Source organism: Herpailurus yagouaroundi, unplaced genomic scaffold, assembly GCF_014898765.1.
Source record: "Herpailurus yagouaroundi ecotype Mexico unplaced genomic scaffold, PumYag 253, whole genome shotgun sequence".
Classification (NCBI taxonomy): Eukaryota; Metazoa; Chordata; class Mammalia; order Carnivora; family Felidae; genus Herpailurus; species Herpailurus yagouaroundi.
Window position 1 is genome coordinate 9,706,049 of NW_024412470.1, and position 25,129 is coordinate 9,731,177.

Genomic DNA, 25,129 nt, shown 5'->3' on the forward strand with positions numbered 1-25,129 from the left:
TTTATTTTTAAGCTTTATTTTATCACCCTTATCAAACACACATCAGAAAGCATATCAACAGTGCATCTTACGGTAAGTCAGTTTACAACAAAACTGAACAAGGCAATTGTGTTTACAGAAAAAGTTTTCGGCAAAAAACTGTACGCAACACGGTCCATTGAAACGCAGTGTCCATACTTTTTAGGTATATAGGAAAGTGAAAAATAAAAGTTCTTTGCTACTCAGCAAGAAAAAACAAGTTTAAAAGGCTTGAGTAGGAATCAGGAATTTAGGGATTTCAGAAAAGGACTTCTTGGTACTGATACACATCTACGTTTATAGTCCCGTTTAGTTATTAAAAGAAAAAAAAAAAAAAAAACCAAAAACAAAACCCAACCAACAAAACTCACAAATAATAAGACATCACCAAGGACAGGGAACCACAGTGCCAAGAAATGCCAAGACCGATATGCTACTGAAAACCTGGTAGAAATGTTACAGACTGTTCACTGTGTACTGTCATATCCTTGTAGATCCGAGGTGGAGGTAAACCAACAGGAGAGAATCCTCCTTTTAACTGGCTTTGGTTTGAGTGATCTTTCACATTCTGTCCCACCAAACCTTCTTATCCAAAACACGGCAAGTGCAGATTTCTGAGGGGAAAGAGTAGCAGATGATAACCTTCACAACCAACCACTCCAGTGCCGATAGAGGAAGCCATCAACTGTTAAAATCTATTGATCGTGATTGGATTTCGAAGAGTGACCAATGGGTAACAAAGACGGAGCCCTTTTTGGGAAAAAAATATCCCTTCTGCCCCACATTTGACACTGGTAAGAGGATATAAAGGAATGTTAAACCATTTAAGATTTTCTCAATAAAGACTTAAGAGCGAAAGAGTCAATCCTGCTGGAAAAGACAGAACAGCTTCACTCTGCAGAGTAAGTATTCTACAGAGATGCAGCTGAACTTTTTTTTTTAATTATAATAAATAATCATGACTTACTTCCATAAGGTGCTAGAACGTTGCGGCTGGTGCATACTAATACCCCCTGTACCCAATGTGCAAAGGGAAATGCAGAGATGCTTAATCCCCGGTTTCTTTCCGATCCTTGGTCTGCACGACTGTTGATGTATATCAAAAACACAAAAACTGGAGTTTAAATATTTGTTTTTAAAAATTAAGCCAAACTGAATATGGATATTTAATCTGGGTTTATAAACTCTAAAAATAATTTTCTGGGGAGACAACGATGAGGAATGTGTAGGAAACGCAATGTTCTATTCTAGGCTACAAGCACCACACCTGGATTTTTCAAAATAAATGATCACTTTTAGATCATAAGCTATATGGGAGATTACTAATACCAGTAAGGAAGCCATTTTCCTGCCCTCACCTCTTTTATTCCTTTTCTTTCTCTTCTTGACTCTTAAATGTGGCAGATTTCTGACAACCCACGCTAACAAAATCACACAGCGATACAGAATTCCAATAACCGAAGAGATTCTGCGTCCGTACGCATGATTTACAACACCTCACCACGTCTGCTTTTAACACAGTCCTGACTTTGAGAGTACCAGTAAGAGGGGAGCCTGGAAGGGAAGGCAGCTGCAAACTAGGAGACAGTGACTAGATATAATTCTCTTGCTGACAGTCAAGAGTCTAACAAAATAAGCTCTCTTCTGCACAACAAGGATTAATGGTCGGGTAAGGCAAGTAAGATAGAGTGCTTCTCTTTGCCTCTAGATGAAAGTACTGGGAACCTAGGCCATAAAACACACACCGGTTTCCTTTAGGGTACTGTGGAAGTTACTCTGTTGAATAGGAAATAACACCCGGGCAGTCATCTGATCAGTTTCCCATGAATCCCAGCATTTATGGGGATATAAACATAACCGCATGATTACGACAACTCTCTGAAAAGCACAAACACAGCGAATTTAAAACATTAATCCTCATAAGCAATATAAGAGACAACGAAAGTGCTGAGCTGTATATAGGAAGATGAGTAAAAACTTTACATCAGGAAAACAAAAGTTGCATAAACTCTCTATCTTATATCCTGAAGATCACCTTAATTACCACCTATAAAATATACAATTTCCTAAATGCTCTCTGGTTTATAGATATTTCTTTTATAACCCATTTCTCCTATAAAATTGCAGCAAAAATAGTTACAACTGTTTATCTCCTTCTTAAATAGCCACAGTACCTGTTGATTACATGCCACTGTGTCAATCTACTGATCATCCTACAATTAAAAACAACAGTGAAGAACACTGAGGTGGGAGAGGTGGCTAAGGGAACAAAACACAACGTCCTGCGTGATCAGGCAAAGCAGCAGCTAACCTTAAACCAAACAAATTCTTCAACTTTCTGGATACTCTGAAAATGGAAATATGCATGTTCCCCTGTAACTAAGAAAATGTAACTTATCCAAATACACCACAAGAGGTTCAGAAGAGTTCCACGTTATGGAGACTCAACATCTTCCCACTCATGGTGAAAGCTTACTAGTAACACTCACTTGGAAGGACTACCATCTCAAGTAAAGGTGCCTCACTGAGCACCTGAAGAGGAAATGGAAATTCCTTTGAGCTAATCATGACCAAAAGCTGGTCGGCGTGTGACCATACCTGCCGGGAAATAAATTCTATCAGAGAGCGAGAGCAGTAGGATTTGAAGAAGGAACCTAGCGTTAAAAATGGAACGAGGCCCCAGGAAGAATTAGATTCTGCCAGCTAACTCTGGCTTTCCATCATATGCAATATTGGGGGGAAAAATCAAATATGAATAGTTTCACACATACATAAAAAGGTAAACCAAGGACATTCTGGACTTTTATACTATGTGACTCCATCCAAAAGTTCTTCCAAGGAAAAGGCAGAGGTGCAAGAAATTAGCATCATCTGGGAGCTTTCACCCAAATGAGTTTTAATATTTTCCAGGAAACACAAGGCACTTGCTTAATTCTTTGACTGTCTACACACCCACCAGACTAAAATTTAGTCGTGATACGATTCCATCTGTACACTAATCTGAATAAAGCCACCTAGCACGGACCCTTGCATAAAACTCTAGGGGAAACACACAGTGAGAGTGTCTCTCCCACGCCCTCACCCAGTAACTATGTTATTGTAATTACCATCAGTTCCTCTGGCGCTGATTTGCATAATAAATTACACCAACTGAAATGTCATGCTGCGGAGGAAAACGGACGGTAGAAATGATGTGAGATACGCCTAATAAAGTCAGAACACAAGACCTGAGAAGAAAGTGATGACAAAATGGGAGTTCCCTGCATCGGATGAACACACCCAAAGGAGCCAGGAGGCAGCACCAGAGTGCCAGGACTGTTTCGGTTATTCCAGAAGGGCAACTGAGGCCCTGAGCAGGGGGTAAGCCCAGCGTGATAAAGCCGAAACAAACCGTATGGCCATAGTCTCTCTTCGACTTCCTCCGCCTGGCAGCCCGGTTTCTGGCAGCCAGCACTCCCGATCACAAATCTGCTCGGAGGTTAAACTATCAGGAGAAGGAACATGAATCTAGAAGGCAAGCTAAGAATGCAAGGATATTTTTTTCCTTTAAAGGTTAATTTAACGTATCTCCGCACGCTTTAGCAGCTGGAGTGCCAAAAGGAAGGCAATACTTGTCTCAGTGAAAACAAGGGAAAGGAGGCGCAGACCTGTACTTTACGGTTTTTGTTCTAAAAGCAGCCAGTTTGGGCTCAAGGCGGGACAGAGAGGGAACGTCTCTACAGAGCTGCTACACGGATGGCCACAAAGAAGGGGAGACATCCAGTGGCAATAGGGCAATCTCTTACTGCAACTTTAAGATGCAGCCAATTACCTTTTCACGAGGTGTGCCTGGCTCCACCTGCTCTCCTAGAAAGAGAGCATTCAAGTTTTCAAAGTGGCTAGCTGGCCACCTCCCCCAAATGTTTCCAAAGGACCAAAGATCGCCTCCAGAATAATCAGTTTATATGTCTTTCCTGGGCCAAGAGTGTATCGTGACGATACCACAGAATGAGGAACCAGCAAGGCAAGAGGGAAGGAAGCAGAGACACTAACTTAGGGAAAGAAAAACTACCTGAGATAAAATTTGCCCGAAAGAGTAAGGTTTAAGTGACAAAAAGCCGCACCTCTTTACCCTACCTCTCAAAAAGAAAATTCCTAGGTTTTTAATAACTTCGAGGAATCAAAAGGTGTGTATATATTTCACCCTAAAAGAATCATAAAAATCGCATCTTTTGATAATATTTGGTTCAGGTTTGAGAAAGACAGTAAGATGAAACTTCTTACAGTATCGGGGGAGGGAGGGAGAATCTGCAAACGTCATCTTTGGTAGTAATGGGCTAAAAGCTATAAAATCACAATTTACATCACAGGAGGCATCTTTTTTCAATTTGGTGGCTTTAATATAAAATATTGAATTCAATGCACGGTACTCAGGCTCATCAATTAGTCCCTTGGCCCCCTGAAAATCTAGTTAGGATCTTCTGTAATAAAATTCTACAGTGTCAAACACTACATATAGGTATGAATATATCGGCAATAAGACGAAGAATGCCGTGACATTCAGCATCACGACGCTAGCAGCACGTGGCATCACTACGCTTAGAAGCCTCCCTGCAGTTTATTTGTGAGGGTGTCTTCTTTGTGGGGGTGGAGGCGGATGAGAAAGGTACAGGTGCCGACCTGGGATGCCTGCTCTTAAAAGAATTCACTTGTATTCCATGTTCATCGGTATGCACAGAAGGACCTGGCGTTTTTAATCACCATGGAAGCTGCTACCCACATAAACATTTATGTTTTAGGAAAGTTTACGTTTCCAGAGTACTGGTTATATGCTCTTGAACTTGTATTTGAAAACAAACCAGCTAATCATTTTCTGAGACGGCCAGAATGAAAAACAACACATCTTCCTTCTAAGGGCACTTACAATTTAATCTTCCCTTGGGGATGATGCCACAAGGCCTTCAGGCAATTCATAAATCCACCTCTTTATACCAAATTCGGCTTCATAATAAACATTAAGGGAGAGTCCTGAATAATTATGGTAACTGTAAATAACTCAAATGTCAAATAGCAAGTGTTTGAATAGGGTAAAAGAATCCATCCTCTAAAATATAAATTCTCAGCTGGGCTCTCGTTAACACACACAGACTGTACAAAGCGGCTTCCAGCAGGGAAAGATATTAAAGGCTTTTTCCTTAGGAAAAAACATTTTTAATTTCATTTAGATAAGGAAACAAGAAAAAAATTCATAGCCTGTATCCTTTTTTTTTTTTTTTTTTTTTTTTTATAATCAGTGCTTTAAAAAGGTTTCCCAAGTTTTAAACCTTTAAAGGCAACCTACCATAACGTGGGAGGAATCCATGATTACCACTCCTAAAACCATGTAATCAACCCATGTCCACGAAAGCGTGCGCACGAGCATCCTGTGCTCAGGGACACAATGGATTGCTGCAAATCCTTTCATGAATTCTTGATGAGTTTTTCTTCCTTTCTCCCTCCATCTTATGAGAGCTACACCTTTCCTAACTTCCCTGCAGTCAGAAGCCAGACGGTCTGGGATGCCACCCCCCTGGCTTTTCTTCGACCACGAAGGCAGGCAAAGAATGGGTGAAAAGGAAAAGTAGTAGAGGGAGGGCGATGGCAGAGAAAGAGAGGAAGGAAAACAAGAATCCCGGATTATCCACTTTCTCTTTGCCTAGTTTTTTTCTTTCCCTTTCCCTTCACTGAACATCTAAGTCTTTCTTTTTGACCCACTTCAATTTCCATCATAGTAAACAGAACTCGATCTTGAGAAATCTTACAATGATCACAGGAGATTCAGTACAGAAAAGATGAGCTAATACAGGTTCTAAAGGAGCCTGGAGGATGGGGCAAGATACGCGTAGCAAAACTTTTGCTTCGTTCCAACCAATTTAAGAGTTTCAGTTTAACCCAGTCTAGACTCATTTGTTCTGAGCCTCTCAGGAATGAACTATTTTCTCATTCACATTCTATGAGACCAACTCTCAAAAAACATATATCCTAAGTCTTACAGACATGAAACAGCTAGGAAAGAGACAGGTACAGACTGTATGAGCTCACAAGACTCACACTAGAAAGCACGCCGACTCAAATCTCCTCTAGTCTTTCATTCCCGCACACTCACTCAAACATACAAACTAGACATAAAAATTGTGCAAGATCAAGCATCAGCTTTCTATTTTAAAAGCCTTAATTAAAAAAAAAAAAGTAGATAGGCTCACTGCAGTTTCTTTAAAGGAATATTCAGGACTACAGTACTCCTTTAAAAAATTTGTAACTCAGTGTTAAGAACACAGTAGGTAACTGCTGCTGGACAATCACTTAACAATTACTGGGAACATCCAGTGCCAGCTATGAGTATCAGTGATAAGGAAGAACCACCTGACAACATAAAGGAATAATCTGGAAGTGATGTCACCGACTCTAACAAACTTGTTAATGTTCACTATGACATGATATTATTCATCCTTGCTTCATGATCATGTGAAATAATTAGTATCTTTTTAGGTTACATACTGAAGAGCAGCACTTGGCCTACTGCACAAAACAAAAGGTTGCCCATATGGATGCTCTAAAACCCCTCAATGTATAGCTGAGAGGTCTTGTCCTACTCAGTGCCAAATGTTTGCAAGGCAGTCACTGCTTGAGCACGTTAGTAGGATTAAATAAATGTACAAAGTATTCCCTTAAAATGGTAAGGGGGTACGTCTGCATTCAGATGTAGAATACAATAACCCAGGAAATGGAGGAGAAACAGCAAAGAGTCCTCAGGTTACTGATTAAAGCAAAGTTTGGTACAGATATCCCCTCTTGTAGGCACTCAGCGGGTAGAATGTGGCCACAACAAACTTCCCATCAAACATCCTTCCAGTCAGTAATTTCTGAGCAGCTTTGGAATCACCGGCATTGGCATACTCCACAAAGACCTGTAAGAGGACACAGAAAAGTGGCTTCATTCCCATCAAGACTGCTTTACAACAGGGCTTCTTCAACTCTAGGGAACACGCACGGATCATTTAGGGCACACATAGGGATCACACCTTGTTACAACGCAGACGTGGTTTCTGGAGCTCTAAGGTGGGCCTGAGTCTCTACAACAGACTCCCAGGGGCGCCTGGGTGGCTCAGTGGGTTAAGCATCCAACTCTTGATTTCAGTTCAGTTCAGGTTTTTGTGAGTTCAAGCCCCACACTGGGCTCTGTACTGACAGTGCAGCGCCTGCTTGGGATTCTCTCTCTCTCCCCCTCTCTCTGCCCCTCCCCCATGCACTCTCTCTCAAAATAAATAAATAAAGGGGCGCCTGGGTGGCTCAGTTGGTTAAGCATCTGACAGGTCATGATCTCATGCCCCGTGAATTTGAGCCCCACATCGGGCTCTGTGCTGAGAGCTCAGAGGCTGGAGCCTGCTTTGGTTTCTGTCTCCATTTCTCTCTGCCCTTCCCCCACTTGCTCACTCTCACTCTCTCTCTCTCTAACACTTAAAAAAAATCTTAAAAATAAATAAAATAAACTTTAAGTAAATAGACTCCCAGGTGATGCCAATGCTGCTGGTCCACAGACCACATTTTTGAGCACGGTTTAGAATATTTCCCTCAGTTCCATTCGGAAAAATCCACAGAAGACAAGTTGGGTGAAAAGCGTACATCCGTTTGCCATGTTCAGAGGCCAAAGAGAGGGCCGAACAGCCCGGAGACCAGGTGTGCTCCCGCGGCGTCTCAAAGACAACCTACACGTTCAGAAGCGGCGGGAGGAAAACCTGGTCACGAAACCTACAAGACTCGTAGGAACCGTGACTACAATAAGGAAGAGTTTAAAACTAGGTAATTTCCATTTCCAGAGCCTCAGATTTCCTGAGACAGGTAGAGGATACAGCCTAGTAACTTATGTTCTTTTTGATGATCCAAAGTAAAAGTTACTGGGAGACGAAATAATGTGAAATGACATGTCCTCAATTACCCATGAATTTGTGAACCAGAAAAAGAACAGCCTCATCCTCCTCAGTTACTCGCTCATTTGTTAATTAACAGTCTTCAAACCGGGGTGCAAGCATCCTAGACACTCAGACTCTCAAAGGGAAACCAAAAATAGGCCATCTGAAGGAAATCAATTGCCAGAGTCTCAGCATTCTCTTATACCTGCTCCTAAAATTGGATCCACCAAGAAGTTCAAGGCAGATTCTCCTTTTCCATTTCCCCTTTCCACTTGACAAAGTTGCTTCGGAAGGGTATAGAAACCTCCAGGGCACGAAAAGAGACAATTCCAAATATAGTACTTTTGAACTGAATCTTCTTCCATGGGTAAACAAAGCACTATGCCCAGCCTGTGACTGCTCACTCCCCCCCCCATTTTTTTATGTTTATTTTACTTGTGAGAGACAGACAGACAGACAGACAGACAGACATCCAAGCAGGCTCCATGCTGTCGGCACAGAGCCCACTGTGGGGCTCGAACTCATGAAGCCATGAGATCATAACCTGAGCCGAAACCAAGAGTCAGACACTTAATGGACTGAGCCACCCAGGCACCTGAGTACCAGTTAGCTCTAGTGACATAGGCCTTTTCATTGAACAGAAAAGTTAAAGGATGATGTCCAATGACAATGCAGCTCTTTCTGATTTTTTTTAACCTGATTCTCAGTAACTTCCAAGTCCACACACCAGCGTTCAGTGAGCAGACGTGCACTTCCAGAAGGAGAGCCATGCTCTCTGTGATGCTCCTGGCTTCACAGACAACCGACCTCCAGTTTTATACATTGCAACATTTCAAACTAAAGAGGAAAAACATTTTTATAATTTACTATGAAATTAAATAATTATATCAATTTTAATCTTGACTACTCTTTCTAATTACAAGACGCATTCCATAGTTTAGATTTTAGTGACTTTTATAACATTCTTTAAAAAACCAAATAGTATCGTTAGTTTGAATCGATTATTTGAATGAAGACTGACTTTGCCAACCAGGTAACAGACGTATCAACAACCTACAGAAGTTCCATCCGAGATTCCACGAGCCTATCGGCTGTTTTCATTCTCCTCTAAATGTCAGTGAGAGCTTGTTAACGCAGCATATTTCCTCTCGCTGACGAAGATCTGTTTTTCCATATCATCTGAAGGCTGGATACTTCTTACCCAAAAACATTCCTCCTGTTTCTCTATTCTGTACCTTCCATCTCATACTGACTGCCGAGGTTCATGTCAGGTCAGATCATGTTAGCCCTTAATTCAAAATCTCCAAAGACCTTCCCCGCTGGTTTAGAGTAAAGGTGTCTGGAGTCCCACGAGGCTCACTGCCCCTGATCTGCCCCTCCATTAAGGCAGACGTGCCGTAATGCCCCCTCTTTCTCTCTCTGCTGGAGCTACACCAACCTCCTCAAACCTGCCAGGCAAGTTCAGGGCCTTGAAACTTGCTGTTCCCTCTATCTGGAACTCTTTTCCTCATCCCCTTTGTCTTTCAACTCAAATGTAACTTCAGCTTGCCCCTCCCTACCACCCAACAGAAAACTGCACCCCCCGACACACACACACACACACACACACACACACACACACACACAGCACTCCTTTAACCTCTTCTCCTTAGACCTTTTCTCCACAGCACTTATTGCTACATATCCTTGTGTCTGGTTGTGTCACTATTATATCCCCCGGCCTAGAACATAATAATACGTGCTCAATAAATACTCCTTGACTAAACAAACAGCAATGATGCATTTAGTATGCTCCTGACCCTGAAAGAGATAAATGTTGTTACTACTACCTTGGCAATGATTTTTCACTAAGATCAGAGTGAAATGTCTTTCATTTCTTTTTTCAGTTGCCAAGAATTTTCATATAATATTGAACCAAAACATAAAAATAATAATCCAGGAGCGCCTGGGTGGCTCAGTTGGTTAAGCATCCGACTTAGGCTCAGGTCATGATCTCACAGTTCATGAGTTCGAGCCCCACGTCGGGCTCTGTGCTGACAGCTCAGAGCCTGGAGCCTCCTTCGGATTCTGTGTCTCCCTCTCTCTCTCTGCCCCTCCCGTGCTCGCACTCGGTCTCTCTCTCTCTCAAAAATAAGTAAAAACATTAAAAAAGAAATTAAAAAAAAAAATCCACAACCAGAGGTGACTTCACCCAGCAGGGGACATGTGGCAGTGCTGAGAGACACTTCTGATTGCCACAGCTGCAAAGGGGGGTGGGAGGAAGGCATCTGTTGGGTAGAGGGTTGGGACGCTGCTAAATACCTATAGTGCACGTGACAGCTCGCCCAACGAAGGACTATGCAGCTCAAGCGTCAATGGCGTCGAGGCTGAGAAACCCTGAATAAAATAATCCTCTGTTCCAGAAAAGCAGAAATACTACAGGTAGAAGAAAGATCTTCAAAAGACTTCTCTAATAATCTTAGTCAAAAATTTTTGAATCGTAGTTTTAGCCTGTACATTTCACAGATGAAAAAACTAAGGATCATCTTCACAAAGCTGGTCACACGGAGACTGGAACTCAGGTTTCAGGATTCTCGGGCGGTGAACTTGCCTTCTTTAAATTGGCACCAATAATTCCATTATAATGAGACCCTAACCTCAATGGTTTCCTCACCCTACCTAATCGGAACAAAGTAGGCCACGGTATTTCTGTAGCTGACCGTGACCTAAATTAGCCTATGGTACAGCTCGTGTCACTGGTGCTCACAACGGCTCAAAAGTAGATTTTATACTTTTGAAGAGAAAAGTTGTAACTGATTAAAAAAAAATGCACGCCTAGTGCAGAACCTTTGGAAAAAAGCAAAAAGTAAGAAAATAAGAACATCCGTAATGCAAAACTCATAATTTCTAGCAACGTTTCTGGGTACATCTTTCGACAGAACTAAACAACATTTGTTCAGAATTTTAGTAATCTCTGAGTAATTCTGAAATTATGAAAACGTCCACTTACTTGTCCCCTGCCAGGATTTTCCTTTGGAACAAGGAGAGAGACCACTGGTCCATATTTTTGACACTCCTCTTTTACATCTTCTACAACATCTGATTATGAAAACACATTACAGTAACCACATTGCTGAATTACTAAGCACTCATTATTTAAAAACTTTAAATCATCAAAGAATTCAGGAATCCGTATCTAAGTAATGAGGTCATTTTCTACACCTTCTAAAATTAAGCTTAAGGATAATATAAACTCAAAGCATTTAATACGTCCCACTTTTCCAATTGCTTTTTTCTTCCCCTTCCTGAAGACAACAAAAATTATCAGTTTCTTCTGTATCCTTCCCTAAATATTATTAAGCTTATACAAGCAAATATGATCATATATGCTTTTTTTCTGAGTAAAAAATTCCAATCTTGCCTTTTTTTTTTTTTTTTGAAGTTCATTTTGAGAGAGAGAGAGTGAACAAACAGGGAAGGAGCAGACAGAGAGGCAGAGAGAAAGAGAGACAGAGAATCCCAAGCAGGCTCCACACCGGCAGCATGGAGCCCGATGTGGGGCTCAAACTCACAAACCGTGAGATCATGACCTGAGTCAAAATCAGAAGCTTACTGACTGAGCCGCCCAGGTGCCCTCACTGTGTGGTTTTAATGAGCATTTCAGTAGATGAGAATGAAAGATAGGAGACCGACTCACATACCCTTTACTATAGTATCCAACTATATCCTTTACCCACTATTTACTGGGCCGACTTGTAAGAGCTCTGTGTTAAGAGCAATTAAGTTAAATAATTTTTCCCTTTATTCTCTTGATTTGGAATCTCGATCTTAATCCTGATTTGGAATTTATTTTGGTCTAAAGGGGAAGGTTTAAATCCTGTCCCACCCCCACCCAGATTCCAAGACAGTTGTCCCAATACATAGGATTTCTAGCTAAGCAAATTTATCTAACACTAGTGAGCGTTCCTGATGACGACCTTACTAATCAGAGCTAACAAAGGTATTTAATGCTACTATGTTGTCTGTGACACTTTAGTTCATGAGATTCTTAAACACTAAGATTTAATAGCAACGTGTAAACACTCGATGTATTTACGTGCAGGAATAAAGCGTTACACAACAAAATACAAAGAAAAGAGGAGGTGTAATATGCCCAAGATATATTCAAGAAAGCCCAAGCCTGAGTTTTACAAACAAAATTAGGAGACGGAAGTAGGTGCTGAAGACAGTAAGTAGATCGGCACGAAGGACGTAAGTGGTATTACCAAGAGATTATTTAGAGCCCCTGGTGCACCATGACCTGATTAAAACAATGTTGAAGGCAAGACTATTCTTTCCGATTAACAGGCATCCTGAAAAGCTGAGGCTGCAGATTCTCACAACTATTACAGATTCAAACAAATTACGCTTGTGTCATTCGTCAAATAATGACATATAGCCCAGGGACATAAAATAATTTACCCTTAAAGGCGCAGTGTGATCAAGTTAGCTTTGTCTGTAACGGTTTTAATTTTCCACAAAGAAAACGTTTACTACGAAACAACTGGTATTTTTAAATTGGGTCCTGCTTGAGCCCATTCACCGCTGTGCTTCCAGAACACTCTTTCTAAAACAGAAGTCTGACTATATCACTCCCCTATTTTAACTTTTTCATGGCTCTTTATTCAGCCAAGCACAAATATTTACTGAGTACTTATTTCATAAGCCAGGGACTGTTCTATCCCTGAGGTATAGGTTCTCTTGTGTCATATTCCAGTGTTACTGTCTCTGGGATAAAATCCAAATTCTTTAACACAGCAAATGAGTTTGTTATAGATCTGTATTCCCGGCTATTTCTTCGGCCTTGATTGACCGCTCCCCAATAAACATCCTAAGATACAACCACACCAAACAGTTTGTTATTCTCAGAACATGCCACGTTTTCTCTCATCTCTCACCTTTATGCCATTTCCGCATCAATCCCTCAACTCTTAGCCAAGCAAGTCCAGTTACTAACAAGGCTCAGCCATCACCTCCATAGAGATACCCAGGTCACTCAACCTGGGTTAAGTACCTCTCCTCTCTGCCTCTGTACATTACCCTACTTTCCGATTTATCAAAACTGTAAGCATTTGTTGACATAAATGTCTCTTGCAGGGGTGCCTGGAGGGCTCAGTCGGCTGGGCATCTGACCCTTTATTTTGGCTCTGGTTATATCTCATGGTTCGTGGGTTCAAGCGCAGAGCCTGCTGGGGATTCTCTCTCTCTGCTCCTCCCCCGTTCATGCGCGCGCGCTCTCTCTCAAAATAAACAAATAAATATGCTTTATAAGGAGTTAAAAAAGATACGAAAAAAATTAAAATGTAATTTAGGAAGCAGTTACCTTCATACTCCTCTTCATTCTCGAGATAATCATCATCCAGCACATTCAGTAGCCTTAGCACTGGAGTTGGAAGCATCACCAGATCTTCAATATGAGGGGCTGTTGAGGTTCATACAACATGGTTAAGTGTAAACTCCCCCAAATGAATGGATGAACACTAGGCAAAGGAGCATGGGAACAGAATGTAAGTGAGTTCTGATGTCTGACCGTCAAATGACCAAGGAAGAAACAAAGCCGCAGGCAGCTTACCGAAAGGAATGCTAAAGAAGGGGCTGCACAGTGCCATCTCAGCAGGGATTCTTCTGCCTGGGTCGTCGTGAAGCATGCTAAACACACAGACAGGGATCTTTGTGACTATCGTCAAGTCTTAAGAAAACGGAACCACTGAAGACAATTAAAATGTCTAATGTTCACCGCAACATTAACTATGTCAGCATGGCTTCCTGGAGCATTCCTCTACAAAATACACGAATGCTATTTGCAAGTAAATGGTTCAATAACTCATGATACATACCTAGGACACAATACTGTCTTTCGATTTTTTTATTATTTTTTGAGAGAGAGCGCACACCCGCAAGTGAGGGAGAAGTAGAGAGGGAAACAGAGAATCCCCCTAGCAGACTCTGCCCCTTAGCGCAGACCCTGACACAGGGCTCGAACTCACGAACCGTGAGATCATGACCTGAGCCAAAATCAAGAATCAGACGCTTAACCAACTGAGCCACCCAGTCACCCCCAGATACAACTATTTTTCAAATGGGGGAAGAATGGGAAAAGCATATGCAAAAATAACCATTTTTAGTAATCTTCCTAGAGTATTATTATCCTGAGACTGTTTTAATATAAGGTGGAATAAAACAAATGAGCAATTATAAAATATTCTAACATTTCCCTTGTCCTTAAGAACCAGAATTCCTGACACAGAAAGAGAAAGAGATGTGAAATAAAAGTTATATAAAAACTCTGTGGTCTTGAATTTGAATGGGGAATATTCATACGAACTCTGTCCACTTAAAAGGCCTAGAAACAATGACCATCCCAGTAGCAATGAGTATTCCCACATAATTTCTTTTAATGTTTATTTACTTATTTTGAGAGAGAGAGAGAGAACCAGCAGGGGAGGGGCAGAGAGAGAGGGGGACAGAAGATCCAAAGCCGGTTCTGCATCGTTTCTCGGCCTTTTGGCTAAGATCAAGCACAAAGCGGGCTCTACACTGACAGCAGAGAGCCAGATGCGGGACTCGAACTCACGAACTGCGAGATCATGACCTAAGCAGAAGTCGGACGCTTAACCAACTGAATCTCCCAGGCACCCCTAGCAATGAGTATTCCCAAAACTCAGACTGTGGTTTTAAAATACTACTTCCTACTAAAAGAAATCAGGCTTCTCGGAGAAATGGCTATTTCCAGGTCTGGGGCAGGAAATGTATAAGATGAATTGGGAACATCTTGTTACACCAGATAGCAAGGAAGCTATAAAAGATAATAAGGTCAGGGACACCTCAGTGGCTCAGTTGGTTAAGTTTCCAACTTTGGCTTAGGTCATGATCTCACGGCTTATGAGTTCGAGCCCCACATCGGGCTCTGTGCTGACAGCTCAGAGCCTTGAGCCTGCATCAGATTCTGTCTCCGTCTCTCTCGGCCCTTCCCCTGCTCATGCACTCTCTATCTCTCAAACATAAACATTCCTAAAAAATTGAAAAAAAAAGATAATAATGTCTGCAAAATCCAACTTACACATGCTGACATTCATCAAAGATGGGCAATTTTAGCTTCAATTAGGATAAGAACTGCAATGGGTTGCAGTTACCAAATAATGATACTTTGAACTTTCAAAAGGGAATGATCCCCTTTAGAGGATGACAGAGAATCAACGCATTATGAAAACCAGTAAATAGAGAATCAAGCATTTACTTTGTCTTTGGTTAACCAAATGAAGCACGAAGGACAGAATAAGAACATCACCATTCTACAAACCCTAAGAAAGTAATGGATCTGAGCATTGAACGGTAACAGTTTCTAATAGCTACGTTATGCGCCTCCTTAACGAAAAAACACAATACTATCTGTAGTCTTGCTCCCCCCCACACACCAAAATCAACCCTCTAGATACAACTACCAATTTACAAGAAATAAACAGATATTCATTAAACTATACCAGGGTAACACTGTCAGCAAAATGCAGACTGTGGACAGCTATAGCAAGCCAACAACCCAATAAATAAGGGAACAAGTAAATAAGGAGAAAGTGGGGTAGGAAATGGAAAAGGACCTTTCAGATTAAAAGAAACTTAAAAAGGATTTTTTTTAGAAGAGCAGCACTAAACCATAGTGTTTAAAGATGCATACTATAAAGAATACAAAGAAGTAATTGCCATAATAGTCAGGGTAGTGGCTGCTTTTAAGGAGGAAGAAGGGTTTAAGATTAGAATGGGGACAGAGGATTTCTGGGGTAGCCAGCAAAGTTCTATTTCTTGACCTCAATGATAGATACAACTGTATTCCTAAGGATTCATTAAGTTACACATTTGTTTTCAATATCTGTGTTTTATTCTACAATAAAAAAGGTTCAAATAATTTGCATGCGTACATAGCAAAATATGTGGAAAAATACCGAAAAGAAATATACCAAGTGCTAACACTAGAAAGTAGGTTTATAATTTTTATTTTGCTGATCACAATTCTCTGTAGCTTCCAAATTTAGTATTTGCTTGTTGTACAATCAAGGGGAAAAAAAATCCCAAAGTCAATACCAGAACTTACATGATCTGATCTGACTTCCAAGTTACAACCTATTACACAGTCTCACAATGCCATCTTTTCTATGAAAAATGCAACTTGTAAATCTAATACCAATCAGATAGTAACAGCTATTTAAAACCAATTTGTAAAACACACACACATACAAAAATAAGTGCAAGTAAAACTGTAAGTCCTTATCTGGGTAAATTCTGTGGACTGTAATATTAATTTCCTGGTTTTGATATTGCACTACAGTAATGTAAGATGTTACCACTGGGAGAAACTGGGTGAAGAGTACACAGACCTCTTTGTAACATTTTTTGCAACTTCCTTTGAATCTGTAATTATTTCAAAATAAGAAGCTGTAAAAAAAAAAAAAAAAAAAACAACCAAAAACCCAAAACCTACTTGGAAGGTGGTAGGGTTAATACTCCAAAGAAAGAATACTGACTTGATCAAAAGATCTACTCTTTTGCAACACAGTAATTATCTTGTTCGTTTCTGCCCCATAATGAGAAAAACGTGAAAAACCAACTACATGATAATACACATGATGTCTTATTTTAAAATATCTAATGTTTTGGACCTACTCAGGAAACAAAACCATTATCTCTGTCCCCACAGTTTTCCACGGTAATTATTTAAAGTATAATGCATAGCTACCTTATTTTAAACGCTTTTTGGTAGTCCAAAAGCAAACTCAGTCTTTAGTTAATAAACACTCTCTTTAAAAACCTACTTTCGGGGGGCGTCTGGGTGGCTCAGTCGGTTGAGCGTCCGGCTTCAGCTCAGGTCATGATCTCGCGGTCTGTGATTTCGAGCCCGGTGTCGGGCTCTGGGCTGACAGCTCAGAGCCTGGAGCCTGTTTCAGAGTCTGTGTCTCCCTCTCTCTCTCTGACCCTCCCCCGTTCATGCTCTGTCTCTCTCTGTCTCAAAAATAAATAAACGTTAAAAAAAAAAAATTTTTTTTTAAACCTACTTTCAAAAAGACCCTAGAAGAAACAAACAAAAAACAAACAAAACCCTAATTTCCATCAAGTAATACAGGACTGCCAGGGCTACAAGAGGACCGACGTACGGCTGCCGAGAAGAGCCTCTACGCGATCACCAGAAATAATGTGAATCCTGTCAGTAAAAGCAAACAAACAAACAAAAAAAACCCACATTCATGTAGTACATGTACACATTTAAGAACTTTAAAGTGCACATAACGTACCTTTTGATAAGGTCTCTTAGGTGATAGGCTGGAATTGCGGCATTCACCACGGCTTTACTGGCAAATATGTGATCGATAATAGCAGAACTGTTTGCCTAAAAAAATAGAGAGAATCTTCCTTTAGTTATTCCGCTCAGTCTGTATTTACTGAGTACCAGGCACACAGCACTGTACTATTTGGTACGTAAAACGCAACAGAAAACACTTCTCAGAGCTTACCACCTGAATGTGCGTAACTCTGAGCTTCTAGAGGAGGAACTTTTTTTTCTCGATTCTCAGCACCCAGCATAGTACCTGGCACTCTCTATGAATATTTACTAGATGAACAAACACGAACAAATGCCAAAGCAACCACATAAGAACATAGTTTAATACAAAGTGAGACAATGAATGTGTGACAGTTGGGCTGGAGTGTCTTAGTGAGGAGTCTTTAACTGGTTTTCAGATACAAATAAACTATGAAAAGAATGCAACGTAGTATTTAAAATCTGGATCTGCCATATTCATAGTTTAAATCCTGGGGAACGTTATGAGTTCTCAGAAGGTGGAAGTGTAGACACGAGTAAAAAGGCCTGATAACATCCTTATCACTAAAATTTTCTGAATACTTACTACAGGCAACATGCTACGCTAAGAAGTGGTATCATTTATTTTTTAACCTCAACACTTCTGTGAGAAAAATACTACTATTATCCTCGATTTACAGAAAGTACACGGTGGTTCAGTTACCCTAAATAACTTAGAAAGCAGCGGAGGCAAGATACGAATAGTTTGTCTTCAGAGCCCAGACTCATACTCGTTTGGCAATTTTGCCTCCACAGAAGGTGATTAAAATACAAAATACTGTTTTTATTTAGGAAGGGTGAACACGGGATTTTATTAATGCACATCATGCCTCCAACTTGCATACAAAATGCCTGAATGTGACCTAGTTCTGATCAGCTCTGGACCAAGCAGATACAGCCTAACGGTCTCAAAGACAGTCAAAACTAACACAAGGAATTGATCTGTATCTGGGATAGCACCGAACAAAGACTGCTGAGCCTCTTGATTGTCTGAAAGTACCAATGTGCAACAATGACTCTGGTTTTACTTGCATGGCAGCATTTTTTGCCAAAAGTAAGCATTAGGTACACCCGAGAGACCATGAAAGCATTCCTTCCAGGGATACTTCCGGAAATAGAAGACTAGGGGTTGAGAAGAAATAAACCCCATGTGGTACAAGAGCCATTCACAAACTATGTATTACAAGATACTCAAAAAACACTTGTTGCATAATATCAGAACCAATGATTCCTAAACATGGTATTATTTATCACACCTCTAGCCTAAAGGGGAATGATACCCTCCCAACACTGCAGCCCCACAGTACGTTTGAAAACACAGTTAATTCCTAAGTTACGAACATACATAAAGTTCATTCTTATGGCAAGGATTTGGAATTTAGAACTCATGTTCCCACAACAACAGTGCTCTAAGCAGCACTCACTTTACCGGCATAGTTCATATATGGAACATAAGTAAATCTAAAACACTGCGGAACGGAGCACGTTCAGAACACTAAACTCAGCCTAGGAAGAAGAGTATGGGGCCCAGCTCTGAACATCCAGGTGTACGATGTGCCCCAAGTGGCTTATACGTCTGTGCCTCCAGTTTGTCATTTGCAAAAGAATGACCAATATGCTCTCTGATGATCCACACAGAATTGCGAGGAAATTCAGCGAGGCTGTGCATTAAAATACTATGAGGCATTAACTATAAACCTTTACGTAAACATCATTTCACTTATGTACTGTTGCATTAGTAATAGTTTAGGATGTAATATAACTAAATTACTAAACAGAAATCCCTTCTGCCTTTTTGGAAAAATGCATGTATTCATTTTATCGAGCACTTTCGTGGCAGTCTAGGCACCGGGCCCCAGGCTAAGATCAGCAGGTGTGCAACACTCACGAGCACATCTGTATCTATGAGAATAAATAGTAGCCCTTAAGGCACCGAAAACGCAGGAAGAGGAGTACGTGAGAGACGAAGTACAGAGAGGCCCCGGTGAGACTCATTATAAACTGCGTGCTTTTAAATTGGAATTAAGGATTCCGGAGGAAAGCACTGGTGCAGTTTACCTTCCATTCCTGAGATCTGACTGTATGTTTCAGTTTCATTCCTGAGAACATTTCCAGTAAAATGATTCCTAGGCTCCAGAGATCCACGGCTGAGGTGCACTCCGTGTCACTCTGCAGGCCGGCCTGGGCCAAGCAATTCTGCAGCTCTGCTTCCGGAGCCCGGTACCCGTCTGTCTGAATATACTTCACATCCTGAAGAAGAAGAGTAAGTATCACGACCAATAAAAGACTGTTCACTTTCCTGCCATCTCGACCACGTTTTTACTTCTCTAAACGTGTAATAAACCACTGCCAAACCGAATGCCAACAAATCTGTAGTCCTTGCTGACCCCAGTTATTTGGTTCATTAACCGAGCAGTTCTCACAGGCAAACTGCACGTTTCTACACAGCTGCTCATTTCTTTAGATAATCTCTTGCCTGTTGGGCACTGCTGATAAATGAGGACACTCTGCAAAGAGCTGACAACCCGTGGAGAACGGAGGGTCTGCCAGAACTGTCACAGGCGTTCTGCCATGAGCCCCAACACTGGGGACGCCAGTAATAGTAATGACCTGTTCATTACCCCACCTAACCCAAATACACGTCCTTTTTTTCACATGGTGGCAACGAAATTCTTTTTATTTGCGTGACCCCAAGCCACTTCAGTATTTTAGAAATATCTCTAAGAGTCAGGGCGCCTGGTTGGCTCAGTTGGTTAAGCTTCTGACTCTCGGTTTCGGCTCAGCTCACGATCTCACGGTGGCGTGGATTCGAGCCCCGTGTGGGGCTCTGCACTGACAGTGCAGAGCCTGCTTGCGATTCTCTCTCTCTCCCCCTCTCTCTCTTTACCCCTTCCTCCCTCCCTCCCCCCACTCTCTCAAAATAAATAAACTTAAATAAAATTTTAAAAAAAAGAAAAAATACTCTAAGTGTCTACCAAAGCACTCCTATTATTAAAGTATTTCTTACCTGATTGCCTTCTTTGAAGCTAAGTCCAAAGTCAATGAGTTTAAAACATTCATTCTCTGCACTCCACAATATGTTCCGTGGTTTGAGGTCTGCATGGACATAACCCTCATGGTGAAGAAAAGCAAGGGCCTCCAGAACATCCCTGGCACAATGCTGTATCATCCACATAGAACAACCCTGATGACTGGAATATAAAAGCAATTCCGAAACACTGACATCCAGGAGTTCAAGCAACAGACAGCGTGATGGCACATTCGGAGAGAAATGGATTGTAAAAACTCCATACAAAGTCACTAAAGAAAAGAAACAAATTATAATGCTTTCAAAACCAGACTCAGAATAAGTTGCAACACAGATAACTGCAGAACAAATTTGGGATACCCTAGATAAGAACTCTGATGAGCAATCGAGCTTCCACTGTAATTTCTTTTTCCCCAAAATAAGACTTTTTTTGGCAACTGGATTATTTTAAACTGAGAAAATCTTCAACAGCTCATTACTGTTCAAAGATATTAAAGACGGCACATTAATTCAAACTGTATCACTAAGCATTCAGTGATGGGTGAATATGCACTCAGGGTACCAAGCAAAAATGATTAAAAGTAAAATCCAAATATTATGGACTCTTAAGACAGATGTGACACCAGGTGAAAACAAAATTGCAGATTGGTTCTTGATCCAAAACAGCACTCTGGGGGGTACAGGTCAAGGGTAAAGCATTTGACCGCAATATAGTACTCTATAATCTAAATATTAAAAACAGAATAAACAAATAACATTTAAAAGACATTTAAAAGACTTTCAAGATGACAACTTAACCTAATCTTGCAAAGACGCAACAAGTCCTTAAGCTTGCAAAAACTGCAAAATAATTTCCCTCTCAAATACCGGGGTTATATACATCATCTAGCAAGCTTTAAAAAGGGGGGGGGGCCGCAACACTAGCGGTGAAGAAATTCCTCTCCAAAATGGTACTATGAAAAAGGTCACTCTTCAAATTACGTATCGATTATGCTTGCCGGGAAGTAAGACATTTATTTATTAGCCAAAGCTCTAACTAACTACATACACTCTGTTAACGTAAGGACAGCCAAGGCTCTTTTCACAGATCGATCTTCAGTAATCGTTACCTATCTTACCTATCTTATATTCTGAATACCTAAATCGTGCAACATAGACTTACCAGGGTCGAAGTATAACGTGTTCCTAATTCTCATACTTCCATAAGGGATCCTATGTTAATACTGAGTCATTTCTCCCAAATCCATGCTAAATATGTACCAGGTAACATCTGTATGAGTTAACAGCATTTACCACAAGCCCTAGAAGTATTTCTCATCTTGCACTGGTATGCGAAGATTCAAAAATTTCCATACAAGACATGAGACATCTAGCAAAGATGGGCCTCCTTTCACTAGGAAAGATAACTCTATGCTGGTAAGTGCAGCATTTTCTGATGAGACCCGAAGCAAAGCAGAACTTAACTGAGCATTTATTACGTGACACTGGGCTAGGCAGACCACCAACTCCACCCTCCTGCAGACAGAGTGAAGGGGGATGGGAAAAGGGCCAGGATCGGGGGAAGAGAGGGCCAGGCCCACGCCTCCCGCCCTAAGGACAGGAGACGGAACGCCAGGCTGAGAGAGGGGGTGTACCACCGGGCTGGGACCTGGGCAAGAAGGGAAGGGAGGCGGCGGCAATTACCGATGTTCCTGTGACCCTGCAATTGCTCCAGCGCCGCCCTCTCTTTGCGGAAACCATACTCGGCGGCCGAGGCCGCAGCGCCGGTGGTTCCCGGCGGTAAGAACTGCTTGAGGGCGCCGGGGGGCGAGCCGGGAGTGCCGCAGCAGCGCACCCGATACACCGAGGCCGAGGAGCCGCTCCCCAGGCGGCTCTGTACCTGCCACAGCCGCCCGAAGGCTTCCAGAAACCGCGGCGGCTCCGCGCCCCACGCGCAGCCGGACCCCGCCATCGGTGCGGACGGAGGGCGCTGGCACGGGAGCTGAGACGACGCCCGGGGCAGGCCGGCAGGGCCCGCGGTCACATCCCCGCCTGCCGGACCAGCGGCTCCGCAGGGAGGGGCCTGCAGCCGCCTCGCCGACTGCCGAGACCTCAAGCCGCCATGACACCGGAAGCCGAGAGCGCCGGGCTCCAGAAACCGGAAATGGAGGCAGAGCCAATCGTGCAGGCCCGAGGAGGCGGGCCCAGAAGGGGCGGGTCTAGAGCTGAGCGGAGGAATTAGGTTTCGGAGAAAAGTCTGGAGCCTGAGCTGCTAAACTCTGCGGGGTGCTCCCTGCTTCTCAGGCCGACGCTAAGTGCCTTCACGAACGTTTCCTGAAACTGAGACTAGTCCTTTTTCTTGCGGAGGCGCGCCCCTCACCACTGGGACCCTTAGGAGAATAAAGCCCAGCCTACGTTTCTCCTAGACGGCAGCCCAAGGAAAATAGCCCGGTTACTGCAGGAAGGGGTTTGTCACGGTCCCCCACCCCCTTGCCTGTGATCGGAGCAGCCACAGTTCTGGAAGCCCAGCCTCCGTGTCCCTTAGTCCACCTTGCCTGTGACTGCCTCGTCAAAATGCATCTGCCCTGGGCGAGGCTGGACCTTGTACAAATTTTTACGTTTTATGTATTCATTCTCTTGCTCATTAAATAAACGTCTACTAAGTAACATTTAGCAAATATCAGGAGTATCAATCCACAAACTGAGGTGTGCAATGAATGTAGCCTTCCCTATTTTTCTGTCGTTCAACTTTCCCTATTTCAAGCTCCATTCAGATGGGGTGGCAGAATTGAGTTTCAGACAATTTACCCCCATCTCCTTTTGCTCAGGTGTTGTCTAAGTTCCCAGGCGGGTCAGGTGGCTTATGTGGTGCAAAGTGGAGAGGCTGAGGACCCATCTGCTCTTTGGTAACCTGGGTCATCACCTTGTCTGCTTGCTACTGAGATGGGCCTTATTTCTGTCTACACGGCCCTTTTGGGTCTGGAGTAGGGAGAACTCTGCATTCTCCCGCAATTTCTAACAAGCATTTTTCTCTATGTGTAAAGTCCATACTAATCTTGGGCTCTTGAAATACAAAAACAAACAAACAAACAAAAAAAAAAAACAAAAAAAACCCCCCAAAACCAAAAAACAACTCACAGGCTTCTTCTAAGGCAATGAGCACAGCTGTTTATCTGCTCGTATAAAGGGAAGAGAGGGGTACCTCGGTGGCTCAGTCTGTTAAGCACTGGACTCTTGATTTCGGCTGGGGTCATCATCTCACTGTGGGTTCAGCCCTACATCAGGCTCTGCACTGGGAGCCCACTTGGGATTTTCTCTCTCTCTCTCTCTCTCTCTCTGCCCCCCTCCCCGCCCCCGCTCACGCGCCCTCTCTCTCTCTCTCTCTCTCTCTCTCTCTCAAAATAAATTCTCTTACACTGTGATGTCTTCTCATTGCTCCTTTGCTGACATACAAGGTAAAGGAACTAAACTGTATGATTGAGCCACATTCAAAAGTGGTACCCCACCAACGGAGCCACCCAGGCACCCCCTATTTACTGCTGTTTTAAATTGCTAAGTTTTGGAGTAATTTTTTAGTAATAAAAGACTATAAACTAGAAAGGAATAAATAATATCTGCAAACCTTAATCTTACTACAGATTTTTTTTGGTAGACAAGTTGCATACATTTATGCTCTCATTAGCAAAGAGTACATCACTTGCAATACCCATATCAGTATAAGGCATTATTATTAAAATTTTGTCTTTTTAATTTTATAAGCAAGAAATATTTTGATGCAATTCTGTGGTTCTTATTAGAGTATATCTTTTTCTTTTTCTTTTTTTTTTTAATTTTTAGTGTTTTTATTTATTTTTTAGACAGAGAGAGACAGAGCATGAGCAGGGGAGGGGCAGAGAGAGAGGGAGACACAGAATCCGAAGCAGGCTCCAGGCTCTGAGCCGTCAGCACAGAGCCCGACGCGGGGCTTGAACTCACATACTGTGAGATCATGACCTGAGCTGAAGTCGGACGCTTAACTGACTGAGCCACCCCGGCGCCCTGAGTATATCTTTTTCATACTTTTACTAAATATTTTTGTTTTCTCTCGTGTAAATTTTCTTGCAGGATCCACCTGGTATAGTTCCTTTTTCCCCGTTAGTTTCCCTCACTCCTGTTGTCTTTCTGCTTAGATTCCCTTCCTTCCATGAGGTTGGAAAACACCAGAGAATCACTTGGAATTCTAGTCTGTAACTGAAGAGAATCCACCGCCCCTCTCCAACCCATTCTTTCTTCTCTTATGAACAGTATCTCTTTGCAATGTGCTATGTATGGATTGAATATTTGTGTGACCTCCCCCCCCCCCCAAAAGAATTCTTATGTTGAAACTCTAATCCCTAATGCGATCATATTTGGAGATGAGGGTTGGGGAGGTAATTAGACCATTAGAGTAGAACTCTCATAATGGGATTAGTCCCTTTATAAAAAAAGATACCAGAAATCATGTTTCTACTCTCTGCTCTCCACTGATGTGGGAAACAGAAGCAGGAGGAAATGGTAGATAAAATTAAATTTCCTTCTAATCTGAAGCCCATTGACAAATACTTGAGGCCTGCAAAGTAGGACATTCTTCCTGGAACTCCAAAGTGTCTAATGTCAATCCCTTGCTAGAGGGAAAAACAACCTTGGCTTGACAATAGCAGAGGCGTGCAGGATCCTCTGAGCCTTCTTTAGCATATGAAAGCCCTTGTGGAAACTTCCCTTGCCTTTACCTCCCCGCAGATCCCAAGTATATAATCAATCACTCCTCACAATCCCTGAGTAGCTCTTTCTGCC

At 42.1% G+C, this 25,129-nt stretch overlaps 1 protein-coding gene across 2 annotated transcripts; it reads right to left on the bottom strand.

The window, feature by feature from the left end:
- On the bottom strand, positions 1 to 22,481 carry UHMK1 (U2AF homology motif kinase 1). Of its 2 annotated transcripts, XM_040460913.1 has the most exons (8): positions 22,022 to 22,476; positions 20,318 to 20,610; positions 19,369 to 19,560; positions 17,246 to 17,340; positions 13,537 to 13,613; positions 13,288 to 13,386; positions 10,936 to 11,024; positions 1 to 6,944 (listed from the first exon to the last, which is right to left on the bottom strand). In XM_040460913.1, the coding sequence occupies exons 1-8, from the start codon at positions 22,287 to 22,289 to the stop codon at positions 6,798 to 6,800; spliced, it is 1,260 nt and encodes a 419-aa protein (XP_040316847.1). In that variant the 5' UTR covers positions 22,290 to 22,476; the 3' UTR covers positions 1 to 6,797. The 2 variants fall into 2 exon arrangements, with proteins under 2 accessions (XP_040316847.1, XP_040316848.1); XM_040460914.1 differs by lacking the exon at positions 10,936 to 11,024 and having other exon boundaries at positions 6,800 to 6,944; positions 22,022 to 22,481.
- Between the last annotated feature and the right edge of the window lie 2,648 nt (positions 22,482 to 25,129).

Excerpts from the sequence above, each read along its gene's own strand:
- UHMK1 (XM_040460913.1), bottom strand. The coding sequence starts at position 22,289 with ATGGCGGGGTCCGGCTGCGCGTGGGGCGCGGAGCCGCCGCGGTTTCTG. Across the intron at positions 13,387-13,536 it reads CTTCTTTAGCATTCCTTTCG|CCCCTCATATTGAAGATCTG; the intron begins GTAAGCTGCCTG and ends GAACCTCAACAG. Across the intron at positions 11,025-13,287 it reads GAATGAAGAGGAGTATGAAG|ATGTTGTAGAAGATGTAAAA; the intron begins GTAACTGCTTCC and ends TTTCATAATCAG.